At 40.1% G+C, this 23,662-nt stretch overlaps 1 protein-coding gene across 1 annotated transcript in view; it reads left to right on the top strand.

Annotated features, from left to right (window-relative positions):
* Nucleotides 1-23,662, top strand: part of CNGB3 (cyclic nucleotide gated channel subunit beta 3) — a 153,289-nt gene that overhangs the window by 58,969 nt on the left and 70,658 nt on the right. The window contains exons 3-6 of the mRNA XM_040992883.1: nucleotides 9,262-9,416; nucleotides 13,661-13,813; nucleotides 14,990-15,198; nucleotides 23,394-23,444. Of these exons, the coding sequence (XP_040848817.1) occupies nucleotides 9,262-9,416; nucleotides 13,661-13,813; nucleotides 14,990-15,198; nucleotides 23,394-23,444 (568 nt within the window). The remainder of the gene's footprint in view (nucleotides 1-9,261; nucleotides 9,417-13,660; nucleotides 13,814-14,989; nucleotides 15,199-23,393; nucleotides 23,445-23,662) is intronic.

The raw sequence follows: 23,662 nt of genomic DNA on the forward strand, positions 1-23,662 counted from the left end.
GGTTAGTAAGCACTACATTTATGTACCATTAGAATATGTTTCATCAGTCTCAAGGGGTTAGCCCAGGGGAAACACTATGAAAGCTGAGAAGTTTGTAGTAGCAGTTGTCACCATTCACCAATATCTAATGAGCACCTACTATGTGCTAGGGTTATCCCAGAGAAAAAAAAAACAGTAAACCACACACAAGTTCTAGCTCCCCAAAACTCATACTATTATTATTTTTAATTTGAAAGGCAAAGTTCTGGAGAGAAAAGGAGAGACAGAGAGGTCTTCTGTCTGCTGGTTTACTCCCTAAGTGACCACAACAGTCAGAGCTGAGTAGATCTCAAGCCAGGAGTTTCTTCTGGGTCTCCCAAGTGGTTGCAGGAGCCCGAGGACTTTAATCATCCTCTGCTGATTTCCCAGCACATTGGCAGGGAGCTGGATCAAAGGGGAAGTAGATGGTCTTGAACTGGTGCTAAAATGGGATGCTGGGACCACAGATGGAGGCTTACCAAGGCACTAGCTCCCAATGTTCTATTCTGACAGTAAAGTAATACTTAAAATGTTTAGGATATATATAATTCTGTAAGTTCCTTGGGAGTTTAAAAATATACTTGCCTTTTCAGTTTCGTATCAAGTTATAAATATAAGTAAACTTGATAATACATAATGTGCATTTTACTACTATGTTAAAATCACTCAATGAGAAATTATTTTTAAAAGAAAAAAAAGAATGTTTCATCAACAAAAATAAATGTCAGAGACAACCTCCAGCACTTTCAGATTAACAGAAGAACATTTTGAAAGAGCAGGCTGTTGACAAGGGGTGGGGAAACTCTGAAGTCAAGAATGAATTGTAACATGGTCCAAACAGATCAAAAAGAATTTAGGTTAGAAAATTCCGCATCATAATATGTTATCATATGTACTGACTAATGTGCATAAACAATACCATATGCACAAGTGAGACATGATGAACAATTCAAAACCTTCCAAAAGTTAGGGGCAAATGTGAGAAAAAAACTAAGAGGCTTGTCTGTGATCTAACTATATTAATCAAACCTACTTAACATTTGTAGGTTTTGCAGCAGACTGTCAGGCATTTAAGCTTAAAGTTTTTTTTAACTGAATCGATTTTCAACTATGCTTTTATTCAAAAAACTACTTGCAACAATGTTCTGTTATCCAATGCCACTTTCTTTTACCTGAATGTAACTTTGGGGGGCAACATATTAATTACTTCCTAAGTATGCCCCCCCAAAAGATCTATAACTCCTTCCCCTCAGGACTTCTTCCCAAATTAGAATAGAATATTTCTTGCCTAATTCTTGGCTATTATAACAAAAGATAGAAATAGCAGGATTAGAAGCAATGTATCCAATGGATATTTTTGGAAAATGAGTTCAGTCATTGAAAAATGAGTTTAGTCGCTGAAAAATGAATTAATCCTTAACTGAGGAATTTGTCAAAGTAATGTTTACAAAAACCAGTTTATTCATGATTTTATTAAAGAAAATAAATATTACTTTCAAATGAGTTTGTAAAGTTATGAATGGGATTTCAAAATATCATTTATAGAACAAAGGAAGATTCAATGTTTTTTTTCACAATATACTTATGACAAATGGGGAGAAGATGACAAAAATCTGATGACATTATACCTTTCCCTAACAATTCTCTTAAACATTACCAGTGAAATCACACATGCTGAGTTAAGGTCTCCTCAAGCCCTCGATCTCAGCGTGAGACACCACTGACCTCCTTTTTCAAACACTTACTTTCTGATTCTGTGACATTTTTCTTTCTCAGACCTACTTCTCTAATTGCTACTTCGCAGTTCTTTTTCTTACGCTCCTCCTTAAATGTCAGCACACTCCAAGGTTGTGTCCTCCTAATTTTTTCTTGTACTTTACAGTTCTCCCAAGCGCTCTCAATGCCTGTGTGACCCCACCATGCGCTCCAGACAAGTGATTCCTCCCTCAGCATCTCCTGCTCGGCCCTCACTTCAGATTCCCAGACCCAAATTCTCAACTGCCTCCTAGAGTGAATGTATGTTTTTTTTCAAAGACTTTGATTCTAAATTTAAACCTTGGGTTTAACAGCTACTGAACACAAAGTATTCATCTTGCTCTTGCAACTCCATCTGAGTTACCCATGTGATATCACAATTATCCACATCCCTGGAGGGAACCTGTTAGTTTCCTAGGGCTGCCACAACAAAGGATCATAAACTCGCTGCCTTGAAATCACAGAAATTGACCCCTGCAGTTCTGAAGTTAGCTAGAATCCATAACCCAGGCATCTAGCAGGGTTGGCCCTTCTGAAAGCACTATAAGAGAGGCTGCCCATGCTTTTCGTCTGGCATCTGGTGCCGGCAAACCTTGGCTTGGGATCCATCACTTCAATCTCTGCTTCTGTTGTCACATGGTATTCTTCCTGCATGTGTCCTCGCTGTCTTCCTGTGGCCCTTCCCATAAGGACCCCAATCACTGTATGCAAGAACACCTGCAGCAATTCAACTTACACGTAAATTATCTTCAACTCAGAGTTATTTCCAGGAAACCCGTACAAATAAAAAATACAGTTAATACAGTTCATCTTCCAAACATTGAAGTTCAGTAACACAGCACACTAGAGAGTTTGGGTTGTTTATTTTTGCGATTGCCTGGTTAGGCAGCAGCTGTAGCACTTGGCCACTGGGCGACAGCATGAGAGTATGGAAAATACCTTGCCACGGAAAAGATCCAAATTCAAATTCCAAGTTCAGTTTGTACTGAATGCGTATCACTTCCACACTTTCATAAAGTCAACAACTCAACAAGTCAAAAGTCCATCAAATTAAACCATCGAAAATCAGTTTAGTCTATAGTGACCCTATTTCTAAATAGGTCATATTCCAAAAACTCCCAATAATCATAAATTTTAGATAACTGTTCAATGTAGTGAACTGACAAAACTGGCAATTTCATAACCCATATTTTCTAACTTGACTCTCCTTTCTTTTTTTTTTTTAAGATTTATTTTTATTATTTTTTCATTGGAAAGGCGGATATACAGAGAGAGGAGAGACAGAGAGGAAGATCTTCCGTCCGATGATTCACTCCCCAAGTGAGCACAACGGGTCGATACTATGCCGATCCGAAGCCAGGAGCCTCTTCCGGGTCTCCCACGCGGGTGCAGGGTCCCAAAGCTTTGGGCCGTCCTCGACTGCCTTCCCAGGCCACAGGCAGGGAGCTGGAAGGGAAGCGGGGCTGCCGGGATTAGAACCGGCGCCCATATGGGATCCCGGGCGTGCTAGGCGAGGACCTTTAACCACTTGCGCCACCGCGCCGGGCCCAGACTCTCCTTTCTTTAATCATACTTCCTCCATACAAAGTTATGTCCTTTCTCTTTAATTATCTTTTTAAATCATAGTTCATTGTGGCCCTGTTCTTCTTAGAATCTGCCATGCCTTTCTTTCCCAACAACCTTAACTTGTCTTTCAAAGCAAATTACAGAAGATTTGGAATCCTGTCTTAATACGTTTAAGCCTTCATTGTACTCCACAGGGCAACAACCAGCACACTTTGTCCCAGGCTATTTCTGGTGCCTTATTACCTTCCCTTTACATAGTCAAGGTGTCAATTATCCTTTAAGCTCTGACTCAAATATCACCCCTTTGTGAACTAGTTCCTGACCAACATTTTTTCATCCCTATGAAAATTAGCCTTCCATTCTGTATTATACTAAAGCAAAACTCTTATACCGGAAATATTATCCTGAGAAGGTACCAGAAAACTTTCCAAGGGTGAGTACTGATAAAGCACAGATGGTTTAAAAGATTCATTTTCTGGGCCCGGCACGATAAAGGCTAATGTCCTTGCTTTGAGTGTACCTGGGATCCCATATGGGTACCGGTTCTGATCCCGGCAGCCCCAATTCCCATTCAGCTCCCTGCTTGTAGCCTGGGAAAGCAGTCCAGGACAGCCCAAAGCCTTGGGTCCCTGCACCTGCATGGACCATCCAGGGGAAGCTCCTGGCTCCTGGGTTTGGATTGGCTTAGCTGCAGCCACTTGAGGAGTGAATCATTGGACGGAAGTTCCTCCTCTCAGTCTCTCCTCCTCTCTGTATATCTGCCTTTCCAATAAAAATAAATAAATCTTTTTAAAAAAATTCTGTTTCAACATTTATATACAGTTATGTGCTCCCTCTTAAAAGTGGCGTTCTTGAGTATACCTTTAAATCACCAGTTTAATTTCCTGTCTCTCTTCACAGTGGCCTTTCCCCCCACTTTTCCAAATGGAAAGCCTGTTTTGACTCGCAATCTTAGTTTGATGCATTGCTCTAATGGACAAAATTTCTTCACACTCAAGCAAAGGGTGTAGTGTTGATTATATGTTTTGTTTTGGTTTTTGCCTATCTGAATTTAAAGAACTGAAAATACAATCATGACATTCTTCATCATCAGATTTTCTCTAAGTAGATTTTCTCTGTATTTAAAAGTTCTTATATATCAGTGATGACTGAATATTTCCTTCTAAGCTCATTTATCAAGCAAGTTTTTAACAAATCTCATTTTTTTTCTTACTTATTCAAAAGACAAAAAAGAGATAGATATCTCTACGATTAGGAGCTCACTGCCACTGCCTCAGTAGGGCCTGAAATAAGTTAAAGCCAGATGCCTAGAACTCCTGGGTCTCACACTTGGGGAACAGGGAGATATCACAAGCCACCTCCCAGGGCCCACGCCATCAGGCCCTGTGATCAGGAAGCAAGTCATGGCTTAAACTCCCACATAAGGCAGGATGCAGTATTTCAATCATTATCTTAAATAACCATGCAAAATATCTGATCCAGCGATTCAAAATTTCAAATAATTTATCATTTATCAAAATTGACATCATGGAATTATGGTAACTTAGTAGTATGTGTTAAAATATCAAACACAGTTCAAATGAAGCACAATTGTATTGAAAATACATAGACTCCCTCTTTTGTCTCCATTAATCTTTTTGTTTATTTCAGGAAATATTTATATTTTCTTGCTGCTGTTTTGTAAAGATTTATTTCTTATTTCTAAGGCAGAGTTACACAGAATGAGGCAGTAATAGCTTCAATCCACTCGTCTCACTTCCTGAATGGCTGCAACACCAGGACAGGGCCAGACCAAAGTTGGGATCTAGGAATCCCATCTCGGTCTCCCCCATGAGCACTTGGGCTATCCTCCCCTCTCTCACCCGCACCAGCAGCAGGGAGCTGAAGCAGAAGTGGCACGGCAAGATTCCAAGATGGTTGAAAAGGAGAAAGATGTGCTGATTTTGGTCAATAAGAATTAGCAGAAGAAACTAGAGGAAGTGCATTCCCAAAATAGAATTAAAGCCCAAGGTAACAATTCTGCAGAGAGACAGTGTGGACTGGTGTGGGCAGTGCAAGCTTGCAGTGGAGGGCAGGAATACCTCCAGTGACGCCTGTGGCCAGGGGCTAGAGGACACATCAACTTCCTAGAATGTGGTGGGAACAGACTGCGCAGCCAGTGTCACTGGAAATACTGCTGCAAGTAGAACTTGCACACCATGCTGACTTTGCATTGGCCTGCAGCCATAGCAGAGCACAGACTACCCATGTGTCATCATAGAGAAAGAGCACATCTCTTTCTTCCCAACCCCGTACAAAGGTGACCTGGTACAAGCAGGAAGATGGCATCATCTTAAAGCCAATAAGGTTGCATTGTGGCAGCTTTAGCACCTGTGTGCACATGCAACTAGAGGATTGTTTTAGAGGGGTACATACATGTTCCTCTCTGACTGTGAGGGTTGGCAGGTGTCTGGGCACCCTCTTTGCATGGTGAGGCATGCACATGCCCCCCCCACCCCATGCCTATTAAAGGATCTGCCAAGGTGGAGTGTATGCAGGCGTCTGCCTGAAGAAATGCCTGTGTTTGCTCCATGGACGGGCAGTCCCTCAGAGCCGAGTGAATCCCCTTCATCCTGTTACTATGGAAGCCTCACCTTATGACTCTAGGAATTCTGTGACTAAAGGGCTTGGTGTGTAACTGTGTCACTGGCAATCACTGTGTCTGGTTTCAGAGGCTCATAAATTACTGATTGCCATCCATAGATAATTGCAGTGTTCTGTGCTCACAGTGAGAACTGTATAGCTCTTTTGTCTGATGAATGTGCCAGTTTGAGTGAGGATCATAGCCACTGTGAGCCAACCTCGGCACTAATCACCTCAGAAGAGAAAAAGATGAGGCTGTCATTTTGCTAACAGACATGATTGTACCTCCCAAAGTACCGACCATAGAGGGAGCTACCACACCCTACCTGGATGGCAACTTGGACTTTCCTGCCACCCTTGGATGCTGACCACAGATCGCTGGCTCTACCCAGAGCACATCTCTGGATACCCACTGAAGGAGCAGTCACTCCACTACAGCACAGAGCATAGCTCAACTATAAAAGCCTTCAGAGGAGAAAGCCAACCAGTGTTCCCACAAATGCCTAAAAATAAATGCAAATACAGGAAGCAAGAACAAGGAAGACAACATAACCACCCAAGGTGCCTGGGTAGTGGTGTTGGTTTGAGTAATCGAGAAAGTGCCACACTGCAGAAAACACTTGGAGTCACGATGTTGGGCTTTGGAAACTGGTTTTGAAATTTTTTTATAATTTTTAAATTTTACTTATGTGAAAGGCAAAGAGAGACAAGGAGATCTCCCACCTGTTTGTATACTACGTTAATGACCAGATTTGCACCATGCTGAAGCCAGCATCCTGGGACTCCATATGGATCTCTCACATGGGTGGCAGGGGCCCAAGCACAACGAAGTTGCTGAAATGTCTTGATTTAGTCTAGCAGTTACCTTTGTTCCAGTTTTGCAAATAAATTCTGTTTTAAATTGCTAAAAAAAAAAAAAAAAGCTCAAAAGGAAAACACAATTTTAGACTGTGAAGATGAGACTGATGAAATGCGCAAAAATCAAAGATAATCATAAGAATCCTCAGAAATACAGAGAAATAAGTTAACCAAATAAAGAAATCCATTCATGATACAAGTGAACAACTGAGCTGAGAGTTCTAGATTTTGAAGAGAAATCAAACTGAAATATGATAAATGAAAAGATTTTCTAAATCTCTTTTCTTTTTTCTCAATAGTCATGACCCATCAGAGCAACTTCTTGCTTATGTTCATGCTTTAATGCCATTCCTCTTCAATTCATTCTCTTATTATTGCTACTTCTCTAAAATAAAACCTATCTACTCACTCTTCTCATTTCCTTAATACAATGTATTAGTTCCTTGTTGATACATCCTCCTGTCAATATTCCTATACATGCCAGCTGGGATCAGACTTACCCTGGTTCTATTCACCTTCTCTTTCCAGGAACATTCACCATGACTTCCGGCACCGGGCCCTTTCCAAATACACAGTCTGTTGCATCTACACCAAAACACTTGGTTGATTCTTCCCTGTCCTTGACTATACTGTTCTGGAAGCCTAGAAGGCTGATCTGCCATTTCTCTCTCTCTGCCCATTAGAGTTAAGGAACTTCATCTGAAAACCCCATTCCTGCCATCGCAGGTCAAGGTCAGTGTGAGCTTGACACATTGTAAGTGTCATTATGTATCATTAGCTATTATTCACATCCTTGTTTTCACTTCAAACTATAAACATCGATTGGTCTTCTCTAATTCACATTTTTCTTCGCAACACATAAAATTGAACCTTGGTAATCATTTGCTATGTAAGTGAACTGCTAAGCATGCTACAACTTTAAGAAGGAATCAGTGAAATGAGATCTATGTTGATCATTCATAATCAGAAATACAAGTTTATTCTGGCTTTATGGACTTAGTGTTTACCTTTTGTGTTCTTTAAGATGTATTGGATTGTCTTCCACTGCAGCCCATTCATCTTCATTACTAAACAAGCTTGTAATTGACTTACCTAGTGCAACGTACCTGAGAAATCTGGATGCCAATAACCCTTGCCATTGACCCTTGAAAGAAAAAGAAATTACACTATGATCATAAGGGACATGAGAAAATGCACCAATAGCTTAGGAATCCACAAATAGTTATCACTGGGATATGTTGCTGGGTCAGAAAAAGGCCCTCTGAAATGGGAACCACACCTGACCCAGTACAAATATCAATCCTGTGGACTCCAGTTTGGAAGAGAGACAGAAAGGACCTACATGGAGATGAGGAAATGAGAACTGAAAATGCTTATGTGGACTATGTGTACCTGGGAGTCAGATGTCAGAAGGAAGACATTGTGAGCTGGGAGGGAAACCAATGAGGGAACTTCTGTCTTTCTGAAGTATACTGGCTTATGCTCTGCTAATCTGGGTGCTTCCTCAGAAGATAGTCATGCAAGCACATCAGCTGCATACTTCTATATTGTTCCTTAATAACTGACATATTTAGTGGCTTAAAATGACACTCATACTTCATTTGGATTTTCCTGAATTTCATGGATAATAAAGATGTCTAAGTGGACTTGAATGGGTTCTCTGTTTCAGGTCTCCCAACCTTGAAATAACATTGGCCAACATCCTGGCCAAGACAGGTGAAGCTCTTATTTGAAGACTTTGGGAAAGAATCTACCTCCAAAATAATTCAAATTATTGACTAAAAAAAATCAACTTCTTATGCTTATAGTAATGAGACTCCTGTTTTCTTGTGACTCAGGCAAGGGGACCACTCAGCTTCTTAAAGGCCTCATGCAATTCTTGTGTGACCTGCTCTTCAAAGTCAGCAGTGAAGTATTTCATCCAAGTAAAACCTTCCCTCTTCCTGTACTTCAAATCTCTGAGTTCTAATATCAGCTGCAATGATCCTGACTTCTAACTTCCTGCTTATGTGACTAGGGCAAATCTACCTGAATAACCTCCTTAGCTTGAAGTCAACAATGTCATGTAATATGCACTAAATATTGGATTTAGCCCATTTTCCCTATATTTGTGCAAGATTTACATACTACAGGGAAGGTATGGTGTGGCCATCATAGATTTCTGCCTGCTAATCCAATTACACCTTTACTTCTTTTGATACAATGTAATGGCAAATCACTGTCATCAAGATCCAATGTAATCAAGACAAGCAATTTGCTGTTTGTGGGTTCTAATTTTTATGAGAATTATCTCCATCAAAGTTAATATTTATATTCAATTGTGAGAGGTGTCAATTGTAATTAATACGTTTAAATATATAAGGAAAGTGAGCAGACTGCAGCTTTTCCCTGTCCATACTCTTCATGGGCCAATCTCCATCATCATTTTTTCTTTTCATTTAGCCCACAGTGCAAGCTACCTGGAGTCCCTGTTGTCAATGAGTATGCTGACGCTCAACTGCAGAACTTGGTGAACAGAATGCACCAAAGAACTGCTCTCTACAAGAGGAAGTTAATAGAGGGAGATCTTTCCTCACCTGAAGCCAGCCCACAAATGGGTAAGCACTGCTCCCTCATAGCACTAGAAAGAATAAAGTTATGGGTAGGACACAGGCTTTACAAAACCATCATCTTGGGCTGCTCAACAGGAAGACCCAAGGAAGTGGTCTAGAGACAAGTGGCTTGTTTTGAATGTAATTCAGGGAATGAGAGAGTGTCATGACAGTGTAAATACATCAATCAGAGGCTCACTAGAGTGGATGATTAGGGTTTGATCCAGGTGAAAAGCTGTGGGAATCACTGCTGAGGGATATTCTAACAAAAGAGGGTGAAGCTGGTTTACGTTGGGCATGTTTTTCTACCTCCTCAGCACTTTAAGCAAACATGCCCTCACCAAGGGTACCAGGAGCTCTCTGAACGTGACTTCCAAGACCAAGGAATAAGCATGGATTACCTACCATTATTGCTACAGCTACATTTTCTGCGTGCATTATTTAAGAATAGCCAAAATACATATTACAAAAATGTGAAAAACACTGCTTGAATATCAAACACAGCAGAGGGCATAATTATAACTAATTATATAAGAGGAAAGAAAATTAACATTATTAGAAATTACCAAAGTATGATTTCAAGAAAATAATTATAAGAAAATAGAAAATAAAAGTGGCAAAAATCTTTGTAGAATGCTGATATAAATGTTGAAAAGGAAACAGAAAGTTTGGTTGTTCGATAGCAGATAAATACAGATTATTGCTTGGTGTGGAGATAAGGTTTTCCTTACAGTGCTGTATAGGGAAAGCCAATTTTTAAAATAAGCTATTTATTTAACGTTTTATTTTTAAAGAGAATAGGATAAATATTTTTAAGGATTATTTGCTATCTCTATTTGAAAGTCAGATTTTAAAGGGAGAAAGAGAAACAGAGAAGATATTCTGCCCACTGGTTCACTTCCCAAGCAGCTACAATGACCAGAGTTCAGCTGATCCATAGCCAGGAACAGAAGCTTTTTCCAGGTTCCCCACCTGGGTGCAGGGTCCCAAGGCTTTCAGTCAACCTTGACTGCATTCCCAGGCCACAAGCAGGGAGCTGAATGGGAAGTGGAGTAGCTGGAAAGAACCAACACCCATATGAGACCCGGTGGGTGCAAGCCGAGATTGAACCACTTAGCTATCACACAGGATCCAACAGAAGAGGATATACATTTAAGCCATTATCATTACAGTTTGATAACTAAATATTAAAAATGCTCTTTTGAGTTTTATTTGTCCATATCTTAAAAGGTATCTGTAGAGAATCAAGACGGCAGAACAGGGTATAGACACATTTAAACACACAGAAATACCAGTCAGTATGAAGCAGAGAGGGCACACTCCAGGAAATAGGAGAGGATAGAATGACAGCAAAGGGGTACCTGGAGACTGACACACACAGAAAAGCAGCAGACATAATAGTGTGGTGCTTTAGTGACCAATGTCTCAGTGGCATTCAGAAATTGGCAATCTGAATTGCAGTGGCAGCAAGAACTCCACCAGCAATAAAGTGGGAAGCGATGTTCACCAGGAGCTCAGGAGGTGAACCCAAACATAACTGCCCATCCTGCTGGTTTGTTTGATTTGACCAGGAGCAGAGACAGAGCAGCAGGTCCCAGATGAGCAGTGCAGGAACAGGGTGGATTTCACAACCCAGTCCACATCTTATAGCCATATCAGGTGCCATTTTGTCTAAGGAGGCAAGGGCAATGGACACTACTATGCATGCACTGAGCTGGGAGTGAATCCATTTCTGATTCAGTGAACTGCAACAACATGGCATCCTACAGGTTCCACCCAAGATGTGTCCGGGTAGCCCTCAGAGCTGACGGCCAGCAGATCAAGAGCTCTAGTAGTACATCAGGAACCATTTTGAACAGTGTGGAAAAACTTTAAGACTGCAGGGATAACAGTGAGCTGCACATGCACTGAGCTAGGAGTGAACTCACTGAGCTGAGTGCATTGCACTAGTCCCACAGGGAAATAATACCGACTATGGCATAGTTGTACAGACAATAGTGCAGCGTCATCACAATAACAACAGAAGACTAAGTCAAACAATGAATAACCCATTGCTAAGATGACAGGCCCAAATTACCACTCATACATATTAACCCTGAATGTTAAATGGCTTAAGCTCAAGCAAACATCATAGATTAGTAGACTGGACTGAAAAACAAAACCTATCTGTTGCCTACAGAAGGCACTTCACCAACAAAAATCAGTGGAAACTATCTCATGGAGTTTGATTTTTTGTTGTTGTTGTTAGTTTCATCTCTTAAAAATACTTTCTTCCCATTAAATTCTTCAATGACTCATACACACACTGCATTCTGACAAAGGAGTTTCTCAAACTCCTCTAACAGGTCACCTCCCTGTGGCAGATCTTGCACACATAGCAGTGGATCCTTGGCCCAGGTTGACTTTGTCCACCTCTTATTCCGGCAGGAACATGTCCTCACCCAATTGGCCCATACCCAATCTGGTCCTTACTGTTGGGTGTTACAGCCCAGCCACACCAAGTCCACATGCAGACATAGCCCTCATGTGGTTCAGTGGAAGATGAGACCTAGCCAGCCCATTCTACACCCACCCTGGCTCTCACAAGCATCAGTGGGTGTTGGAGGCTAGCCTAGCCTGGTGTTCCCTAGACCCAGTCCCCAATGATACCCGCTAAGAGAGACTACAGCCATGTTCTGCCCAGCCTGCTGTCTCCTTTTGGGCTCTCATGCTCAACAGTGGGAATCCACACTGAAGCCATTTTGAATATAGAACTATGGGCCAGTGGAAAACCCCCAGCCGGCTAGATGCTTGGGAAAGAAGTTATGAAACTAATCACACGCTTAGCTTCAATTGTTTCTAGCAACTGTTTCAGAATGTGATTTATGCTGTACCTGTCGACATCCTGTACTGGTTACCTACACTATTATTGATATGTTGGTTACTGTTGTTGACATGGTGGCTGCTCAAGAACAATCGGTCTTGAGACCATGGCTTGCATCTCAGTTTCTCCTTTTCTCCCTGAGCCTTAGTTACTGAAGAATATAAAAACCCTCAATTAAAATCAATAAACTGGGCCAGGCAGCGTGGCCTAGTGGCTAAAGTCCTCGCCATGAATGCGCTGGGATCCCATATGGGTGCCGGTTCTAATCCCGGCACCTTCACTCCCCATCCAGCTCCCTGCTTGTGGCCTGGGAAAGCAGTCGAGGACGGCCCAGGGCTTTGGGACCCTGCACCCTTGTGGGATATCTGGAAGAAGTTCCTGGATCCTGACTTGGGATCGGCATAGCATCGACCGTTGCGCTCACTTGGGGAGTGAATCATCGGACGGAAGATCTTCCTCTGTGTCTCTCCTTCTCTCTGTATATCTGACTTCCCAATAAATAAATAAATCTTTAAAAAAAATCAATAAACTGACAGCTTGATCAGATATCCTCTCTTGTTGTCCATTCTTCATGTCTCTTGTCCCTTCATTCTCTCCTAGGTTGGTTGCAACCCCCGTTGACTGTCCTGCTGGACGGGACAAGCCAGGGCATTCCCTTAGCTTCCCAAGCCTGTTCCCAGCCACAGATCTTGTGCATGCCAAGAAGATTATTGCTCCACCCAAATGAGTACAGATGCTCCCCCAGATTCTGGTCCCAGACCTAATTCACTCACATACTGGTTGGTGTCATGGCCCAGCTTCAGATTTCAAGTTCCCTATTCCTATTTGCACTGTGGACAACTGTCTTGTCTGTGGAAGACTGTCAAAATTCTTTCCTCACCTGGTCACAAACCCTCAGGTCTCTGCTTGTCCCCCGCCCCTCCCCCGCGCCCTTGCCATCCGCTAAGCCAAATGTAAGTCCACACCACCAAGTTCCCAGAGGGTGCTGCTGCTGACCACCAAGGGCCTCCTCTCCCGCTAGGATTATGCCACCGGACTGTCTGCACTGTGCCTGTCCCTCTTGGTAACAATTTTGTGACACCTTATTAGAGAGCTTTATATCTCGTCTTCATGAGTATCTTTTAGTTTCTGGTGTTTTCATTATCTGGATATTAAGCATCACTGTTTAATTTTGTCTTATGTTCTTGTTATTATTTAATGTGTATAACATGATGTTTTGATATATATATAGTGGAATCAATGTTGCTGATGAATACAAAAAAGTTTCATTTCACCTGCCTGAGAGAAGATTCTCAACTATTCTGACTTCAAGAAACCTAAGCCTTTTGTTTATCAGGCTAACTTCCTTAAAGAGTTTCTTCTTCTTCTTTTTTTTTTCCAGAAAAAGCAAAATCCGTGGCTACAGCAGCAACACAGGAGAGTGATGCTAAGCTTAAGAATGAGCATTACAATGGCAAGTTGTGCTGCAAATTTCAGAAAATGTCTCTGACAGAGTGCCTAAAGCAAATTAGACTTCCAAGAAGCATAGATTCATACACAGGTACTGTTCGACATGTGGTCTACTCTTAAGGGCAGGCTGGCTGTCACCAGGACCCTGGGCCTTAAGTCGTGAATGATTTCTGTTTTCTCCATCCGCTACTGTGAGACCAACTAGCAAGCAGAATTTAAACTATATAGTCTGCATAGATTCGTTTGTATTTCTCCAATAAAGAAAAGATACAAAATATTCCCACCTATATTAAGAAGACATTCCAGGGCCTATCCTGTGCCTAATTACCTTTAAAGAGAAGGCCCCAAAGTACTCTTTAATGGGTACACTGATTGTGAAAGAAAACAAATATTAGTCTTCATGACTTCACATTGTTAACTACTCTAATTGAACAATTCCCCTCTTACAGCCTCCTGGGCAAGAGGCAGAAAACACATGAAGGATCCTGGACCATGCCAGGGGCTTATGCTCCTTCTGCATCCTCAGGGTTCCATGCCCAGAGCAGGAGGTGGCCTTTTCCTTGCTGCCCTGGGCGCCCTGCAGCTTCACTACTGAGGGGCCCCAGACATGCCTGAGCAGGTACCCCTCAACCTCTTGGGTTTCCCCTTTCTTGACACAAATGTAAGGGGGCTTCACAAACTCATGGAAAATGAGATCAAAAGGTAAAAAAAATTATTTAGGCACAATAAGAAAATCTGTACTTCTTTTTCCATATTTTTCAAGAAAATAGATTAGGTGCAAAAGGAAATTTAAAATCCATGCAAATTTTTTTCCATAAGACACAAGAAGCATAGGTCCATATACAGGTACTATTCAACCATTGGTTTAAACTTAGATCAAGACCCCTGGGCTGTAAGTCATGAATGTGAATCATTATTCTGAATCCATTCCTTGAAGTGCAAGGTAGGGGCAGACTCCGAGTGAATGTCGGGGAGACAGGCAAGCAGGGGACCACTGTTCAAGAGTTAAGATCACATTACAGCCTTTGTACAATGCAGCATGTCCAGCTCTAAAAACAGAATGGTGCTGAATAATTAGTATTCACAATAATTAGTATTAATTAGTACTAATTAATTAGTGTTGACTATTGGTAGTATTAATTACTACTAATTAACACAAATTGCTTCCCTCCAGAGGGTGGCACATCAGCTTTATCAAACTAAACAAGATCATTCTTTTCATGTTTATACCATGTGGTTTGGATAACTCCGGTTATTGTCTTCCTAGATCGACTCTACCTCCTGTGGCTCTTGCTAGTCACCCTGGCCTATAACTGGAACTGCTGGCTTATACCACTGCGCCTGTTCTTTCCTTATCAAACACCGGACAACATAGGGTACTGGCTCATTACAGACATCCTGTGCGATCTCATCTATCTTTGTGACATGACACTAATCCAACCCAGACTCCAGTTTGTGAAAGGAGGAGAAATAATAGTAAGTAAAGTTCTGAAACAGCAGAAACTTCCCCATGAGTGTTAATTGGATACAAAGGTAAATTTGTATTAATATTGTTTGATTTAATGCTTGATCAGTTACCTCCCATGGATGTGATTTTGATCACAGGAAGACATCAGTAACAATAACCATGATAATGCAATAACACCAGAACTATGGCTTGGTGGCCACTTTGTGCCAGCAAACATGCATCACTTTCTGCCTTGGTTCCTTTATCTTTACCATGGGAGTGACAATGGGACCTTCACAGTGGGAAGAGAGATGAAATGCACTGATTCAGGGAAAGCATGGCCTAAAGGTGTGTCAGGTGCAGAGACTCAGTAGGAAATGTTAACGCTCAATGTTTTAGTTCATTTATCTATACAGCCTCACTGTAAGGTTTCAATGAAGATTGACTAGTCCCATTGCAGGTAAGGAAATCAGTTTGGGAAAGGTGGATGTTCTGCTCAATGAATGAGCATATTGGACAGAGCAGATTTCCACAACTACAAAACACTATTTAAATTAACTAAAGGAGAAGGAGGGATCAGAGTGTCACTGGCATCTCCATCAACAGACCCACACCACAGAGAAGAAGCTGTGCACCTTGCAGATGTACATGAAAACCCACCCCCATTGCTTTGTTTCACTTTGTGTTGTTCTTTAATTAATATGATATCTATGGGCCTATCTTTTCATTCTTCACCATCTTAATTTATTACAACTCATTTCCCATGATCACATGCAATAAGCCACCTCAGAAATAGCATTCCTGACCCTAGGAGAAAATATCTTCTCTTGAATTTATTCTAAGTGTTAGAATTCCAGCGTCAATCCAATCAAAGAAACAGGAAAAATATGCTTGCACAAGCTCATATTCTAGCCTTATAGCACTCACCCGCCCCTATTCACTTAGCCAATTAAAAGAAGGCATCCTTTCTAACAGATGTCCACCATAACATCCTCTTCAAGTCCCATGAAGGGAACAGAACATGTGTACCAATATCAGAAGAGCAGACTGAGCATCCAGAACCTTAGAGTCATATATATATATTTTAGAAGAGACAGACAAATCTTTTAATCTTCTAAAGGTTTTCTTTTGAAAATTATTTTTGATCTTAAACTATTCAAAAGCTGAAGGTAGTAGGTGCAGTTATTTCTGTCTTTTAAAAAAATATGTATGGTTTTTTTTTCTGAAGAATGACCTCTATATTTGCTAGCAAAAAATAAAATCAAGAACCGTAACTGTAGCAAAATCCTATTCAAAATGCTATTCATGTGGACTTCAGAGCATTCGTTAACTCACCAGCACCATGCCCAGAGCTCACTGGCAGCTTGATGAATGATGATGATGGTGCACCAATAAGAAGTAAACAGCACACAAAAAGGAGCACTAATTTCAACCTCCATTAGATGCACAAGAGGGGAGAAAATCAATGTTTGACAAATGGAAAATGACAAAATAAGTAAGGGCAGACTTTTATTTCCAATTTTCTGAGAGGCCTTTACTCACAATGGAGTGTTAAAACCAAGAAAAATAACCAATAAAAACTCATTCAACGGGCTCTATTTAAAATGCATTATCACAAACTACAAATGTAGAGCAGGAACTAATTGCTTTGTTTGTTCAAAAGAAGTTTAATGGTTTCTTTCATGTAGAGTAGTTAGTTTTAGCCTTTGAAATTTGATTACATTTTGCCCTAGCTATGCACATTGAATACTCAACATGAAGGTCTCACAGCGTTTCATGATTGTTTCTACATTTGCTGTGTAGCATCAAATTATTCATTTGCTTAGTAACATACATTTATTCAACACCTACACTTGCCAAGAAATATACTTATCTACTACAAATGTTCATTTATCTAATATTTTCTGCACCAAAGTTGGAGAGTAGAAATGTTAGTTTCTTAACACTTGGAAAAAGGGAACACACAACAGCCCCAACTGCAGAAATGAGGAGTGCTTACGAGCTGTCCACAGCCCTGATGGGCAAAGCTGTCTGCTGAAAGTGATGCTTAAGGGAGGACAGAATTTTGAGCCCATGATCAATGGAAAAGCTCACCACTCTGTAATTTCCTAAAAGAAGAAAATGTTCTGGGAAAAAGCAGTATGATTATTCAAATATAAAATGCTCACATCCAAAACTCTTTGCTAAATCCAAATGCTGCAGGTACCATAAAACCCTCAGCGCTCTCTAGTGCAATATCACTTAAGCTTTCCTGCATGGTCAACTGCTTTTGGTCCTTAATCTGCTCAACTGGTGTCTAAATGGAACTGAAGAAAATTAACTACTGTTAACTCTGTGGTCCATACATTTCACTCACATTTCTGTGACTTAATTTTATTAAATAATGGCTAAGCTAATGATGACATAAGAGAAGCAGTGTACAACATTGTAGTACAGTGGGTAAAGACACCGCTTGTGGTGCCAGCATCCCGTATGAATGAAGGTTTGTGTCCCTGCTCTTTCCATGACTGCTCCCTGCTAACAGCCTAGGAAAAGCAGTGGAATACAGGCATTTGGGGTCTTGTCAGACACATAGGAGACCCAGAAGAAGTTTCTAGCTACTGGTCAGTATCTCCCTTTCTCTCTCTCTGATTTTTGACATAAATAAATAAATCTAAAAACAAAACAAAATAAATGGTCAGGATCAAATTCCAGTTCTGATATCTATTAATATTACATGAACATGGAGTATATATGCCGGTATATTTATCCACTCATTTTTGATGGGCACATGTGTTGTTTCCATGTCTTTGCTATTGTGGATTCTGCTACTATAAATATAGGACTACAGATCACTTTCTCATATGCAGATTTCATTTCTTTTGGGTACATTCCCAGAGGGAAGATAACTGGCTCATACAGCAGATTAATTTTCAGTTCTTTTAGCACTCTGCATACTGACTTACATAGTCTCTGTACTAGCCTACTGTATGAAACACTACTCAGCCATTAAAATTAATCAGATTCTATCATTTGCAACAAAGTGGTCCTAACTAGAGATGATTATGCTCAGTAAAATAAGCCAATCCCTAAAGGACAATACCATATGTTCTCTCTGATATAAGGCAACCTTTGTGTAAAATACAAAACAAATAGAGGTTTAGGTAAACAGGTATGCACATATACTCATCTAGAGTAACAGTTTAAGGGAAATTATCACACTGAGAAGCGAAGAGGCAGTGAACTATGCATCTCTACTCCTGAATCAAAGAAACTGTTAAATACATCATGACCATAGGATGCTGGACTTTCTGCCAGTGTCTATACCTAAAATATCATGACACACTTAAATAGCAGAATGATGAATTTGTGACTGGTTTTGAAAGATTATGCTACTGTAATAATATAGAGGAAATCAGTGAGGGAGAGGGGTTTTGGGGAAGGGTGAGGGGAAATTCCTGATCCTGTGGAATTGTATCATAAAACATATTTGCAAAATATGCTATTACTTGAACCACCTCCTTTAATCCATAAAATTAAAAAATAGTACCTATGTTATTAACCAGTTATGAAAACTTCATGAGGCAGTATCAACACGTAGCCAGTACGAGAGGCAAAGTAAATTCTCAAATGAATTAAATGGATGCCCACAGCTTTAGAATTTTTCTCTTGTCTCTATCTGTATGTAGTTCTTTTTCTTACTTGATAATAGGTCTTTGAAAGCAGGAATACTCTCTAAGCTAGGAACTCAGAAAATACTGCATTATTTTTATAAAAGTATATGAGCACAAATCTTTGTTCAAAGATTTTCTTTCCTTGAATAATTTTTTAAGCTACATTTTAGGTTTTAGGTGTTACTGCTTATCCTTTTATTCTATGTAAAATCAATAATCTGTTTAGCAAAAGAGGTGAATAAGGAATAAATATGCTAACACCTGAGTAGAGTATATTTTTAAAATCCATAGGACAAGGATTCAGGTGCAGTTAGCATATCCTTACTAAAATAACCTTTCCCTAAAGAAGAGTTGCCCACACAATGAGGAATGTTTAAAGACAGAGGGAGACTCAGATTGGCCGACAAATTTAAATTAAGTGATTAATTGTTACCCAGGAGCATATTGATGCCTGTAATGCTAATGAGGATAAACTTATTTTCTTTGCTAAAACAGGAAATTTTAAAATAGCTAGATGATAGTTCATTTAATCTAGTATATGTTGGTACCATTTACATTCTTCCTAGGTTAGGGATGGAAAGTAGTAAACTAACTTAATAGCTTAGTGCTTAAAATAGGTCTCTGTCTCTCCAAAATAAGTTTTAAAGGAGCTATATGATTTTGCTCAGTTTATCACTTTATTTGTAGCACTATTAATAAAAACAGCTCAGCTCTGGCCATTGCAGCCACTTGGAGAGTGAACCAGTGGACAGAAGATCTTCCTTTCAGTCTCTTCTCCTCTCCATATATCTGACCTTCCAATAAATTAAATAATAAGTGTAAATAAATAAATCTTTACAAAAACAAAGCATGGTATTACAGCTTATTTAACAGCAGAAAATTCAAGGACAGATTACACAAGCATCAAACGTTTCTGAAGGATTTATTTATATCTGAGATTATTTATTTACTCACAAATATTTACTGAACTCTAATAATATATGCTCTAATACTCTAATAATATATAGTTTCTAAACAGAATCAGTCTATTCCCCAGATTACTATTTAATTGAGTAGATCAATTTTACACAGATCATATGAGAAATCTATGTATCATTTCAACTTACACTGAGTGTCATAGCAGATTAAAAGTGGTACAGTTTTCTGGGTGTGATTATTAAGAGGTTATTATTGGCCTTTATACTGTTGATGGTGATGGAATGAGAGAAATGGAAATAAGCCAATTGTCATTAAATTACCATAGGCTGAAGATAACTATAAGAGAAGGACTAAAGCAATGCAAGTGACTATTATGCAGCGTGGCTGACAAACAGGCCATAGCAAAAACCAAAGAAAGGCTAAGAAAGATTTTTTTTTTCCCAGTGTGAGAGAAAGGTGCCTATTTAAAGATAAGGTTTGGAAGAGCTTTTTTTTTTTATTTTATTATTGCTATCATTTTATGATACAGTTCCATATTCCCTCATTCCCTCCCCAGTTCCCTCCCCGCCCCCAACTAGTTCCTCTATATCATTACTAACATATAGTTGTTCATACTCAGTCATATGTCCATCATTGTGGGCATGGACAATGGCAGAGAGTCCAGAATCCTACTGTCAAGATATAGTAAACAGTTTCATTATAAGTCATCTTTGTCTGAAAGCAGAAATGCATACTACCCTGCATCCTCATATCTGGATGTTAGTCTCCATTTCACAGCTACTGTACATCCCCTTAAATGAAAAGTCATGATATAAAATCAACCATAGAAAGAAAAATAGAAATTTACAATGCCATGAAGTAAAATGACATGTTACTAGATATGACAGTCTCCATTACACAACTACTGTACATCCCCTTAAATTAAAAGGCATGATACAAAATCAACAATAGAAAGAAAAATAGAAGTTTACAATGCTATGAAGTTAAATGACATGTTACTAGATATGACAGTCTCTATTACACAACTACTTTACCTTCCCTTAAATGAAGAGCCACAAAACAAAATCAACTTCCAGAAGAAAAAAGAAATTAACAACACCAAGAAGTTAAACAACATGCTATTAAATGACTAACGTGTAGCTGAAGAAGTGAAAATCGAGAACCTTCTTGAAGAAAATGATGCCACTGCATGACCTACGAGTCATTGAATGATTTAATCAGAAGTGTCTTGAAGAAATGAAACCAACAGAAAACAACAAAACCATGCAATATAGTTTCCGCTGATCTTTGTTGAAGTGTGTCTCCTATGGATAATAAACAAATGGGTTTTGTTTTTTAATCCAGTCTACTAATCTATGATGTTTCATTGAGCTTAAGCCATTTACATTCAGAGTTTAATATACATGGATGGTACTTTGGTCCTGTCATTTTAGCAATGGGTTGTTCATTGGTTTAGTCTTCTGTTGTCATTTTACTAGGATGTTCTTCACATTTGCCTTTGGTTTTGGAGGTGCTATTCCTTTTCTCTCTCAAGAGAACATCTTGAAGTATCACTTGTAGGGCAGGTTTGAAAGAGGCAAATTCTTTTAGTTTTTCTTTACTCTGGAAGAATTTTATTTCATTTTCAAAGATGAAAGAAAGCTTTGCTGGGTATGTTATCCTAGGCCGACAATTTTTTTCTTCTAGAATCTGGAATATGTCACTCCATTCTCTTCTTGCCTGTAGAGTTTCCTGTGAGAGATCTCCTGTGAGCTTAATTGGCCTTCCTTTATATGTCAATTGATTTTTTTCACGTGCACATTTAAGGATCTTTTCCTTAAGTTCAATTGAAGAGAGCTTGAGAATCATGTGTCTTGATGAAGATCACTTTTGATCAAGCCTGTGGGAGTTCTGTGCCCCTCCTGGATCTTGTTTCCCAATTCTTTCTCCAGATTAGGGAAATTTTCCTTGATTATTTTATTAAATACATCTGCAAACTCAGCTTCTCTTTCTGCACCTTCCGGGACTCCCATAACTCTTCTATTTGGCCTCTTAATAGTGTCTTTCAATTCTTGAATACTTTTTTTGGCCTGATCCAGCTCTGCTTCCAGCTTTTTGTTTGCTTCCCCCTGGTGACAGGAGATATCTGCCAATTCTGAGATTTTTTCTTCTGCTTGCTTCATTCTATTTTGGAGACTCTCCACTGTACTTTTAATTTGCTCTACTGTGTTCTTAATTTCTGATATACCAGCCTTGATTTCCTTTACTGCTTCCTTAAATTCTTTGAACTCTTGCATGAGCTTCTCATTTTTGACCAGAATCTTCAAAATGAGTCTTATAGATTCTGTGTCCCCCATTTTCTCAATGTCTTCCTCAGTTAACTGTGAGGTTGGCAAAGGGTTTTGCTCCTTTTCAGGATTGTCTTCAGTAATATTCATTGTGCCTTTGTCTCTTCTTTTGATCTTGATCATTGTACTTCTGGTTAGAAGAGTCTTCTTCTTGGGACAGGTTTCATAGCTGTGTCACCCACAGGTGTACAATGCGATTTTACTTATTGCAGTTGGTACACAACTTTTTGCTTGCAGCCACTTGTGCCACAACCTCCAGTGAGTTCCAAGTCTGGGTTCTTATGTCAGATTTCCACCGTGGTCTCCACCTCCCCAGCTCCTGGCTAACCACTCTCCACCTCCTGTGATACCATGCTGAGGCTGCACTCTTGTCTCTGCAATCTTTCTCCCACTTGCGGTTGGAGTGGGTTCCAGGATTAGAGAGACACCAAGTGTCCTATCTAGTTAGATTGTTGGTGGTGCTGATCTTGTCGGAACCTGTTGGACGTTAGGTCTGGGTGCCACATGGACCTATTTTGACGTGCATGATGCCACAGTCGGTATTATTTTCCTGCGGGACCTCAGTGAGTTCTCCTGAGCTCAGCACATACACAGTTCACTGTTGTCCCCTGCAGTTCCAAAGCTTTTGCCACAGTGCACAAAATGGCGCCCAACTACCACCACTACAGTTCTTGATCTGCTGGCCGTCAGATCTGAGGGCTACCCAGACCTGCCCCGGGTGGAAGCCATAGAATGCCACGTCATTGCAGTTCGTTGAGTCAGAAATGAGCTCACTCCCTCTCAGCGCATGCTCAGTCCTATCCCTTGCCTTTTCCTCCTTGTGCAAAATGGTGCCCAATTCAGCTCTGGGAGACTGACTGGGCTATGAAATCCACTCTGTTCTCGCACTGCCTATCTGATATCTGCTGCTCTGTCTCTGCTCCTGGTTAAATCAAATTGACCAGCGGGACGGACAGTTCTTTGGGGGTGTACCTCCCAAGCTCCCAGTGACAGTCCCTTCCCACCTGGTTGCTGGTGGAGTTCCAGCTGCTGGTGAAGTTCCCATTGCCATGCTGGAGTATCAGTCACTGCAACGACACACTGCTGTGCCCGCTGCTTTACTGTATCTTTCAGTCTCCAGGTACCCCTCTGCTGTTGTTCTGTCCTTTCCTATTTCCTGAAATATGTCCTCTCTGCTTCATACTGATTAAATGTTTCTCTGTTGGTTTAAACGTGTCCTTACCCTATTCTGCCATCTTGATTCCTTCAGGAAGAGCTATTATAATTAATTTTCAAGTGAGAAACTATTGGAAGAAACTGACTAAATTTAACCAAAATATATTTTAGGTGGATTCAGATGAGCTAAAGAGACACTATAGGAGTTCTACAAAATTTCAGGTGGGTACCTGACAAATAATTTTGTAATAATTCTATTTTTTGACAAATAATTTTGTAACATAGTCCATTACTATTTTGAAGTGTCATCTATAAATATGTACAAGTAAGTTACATTCTTATGTGACAACATTCATTCCCATGAAATATTTGGGACAATGACAGATGTGAAGTTTTTGATCCTTAGTCAATCCCTTGTATGTACACAAGGGTAATCCAAC

The sequence above is a fragment of the Ochotona curzoniae genome, unplaced genomic scaffold, assembly GCF_017591425.1.
Source record: "Ochotona curzoniae isolate NIBS_2020 unplaced genomic scaffold, NIBS_Ocur_1.0 contig_1071, whole genome shotgun sequence".
Classification (NCBI taxonomy): Eukaryota; Metazoa; Chordata; class Mammalia; order Lagomorpha; family Ochotonidae; genus Ochotona; species Ochotona curzoniae.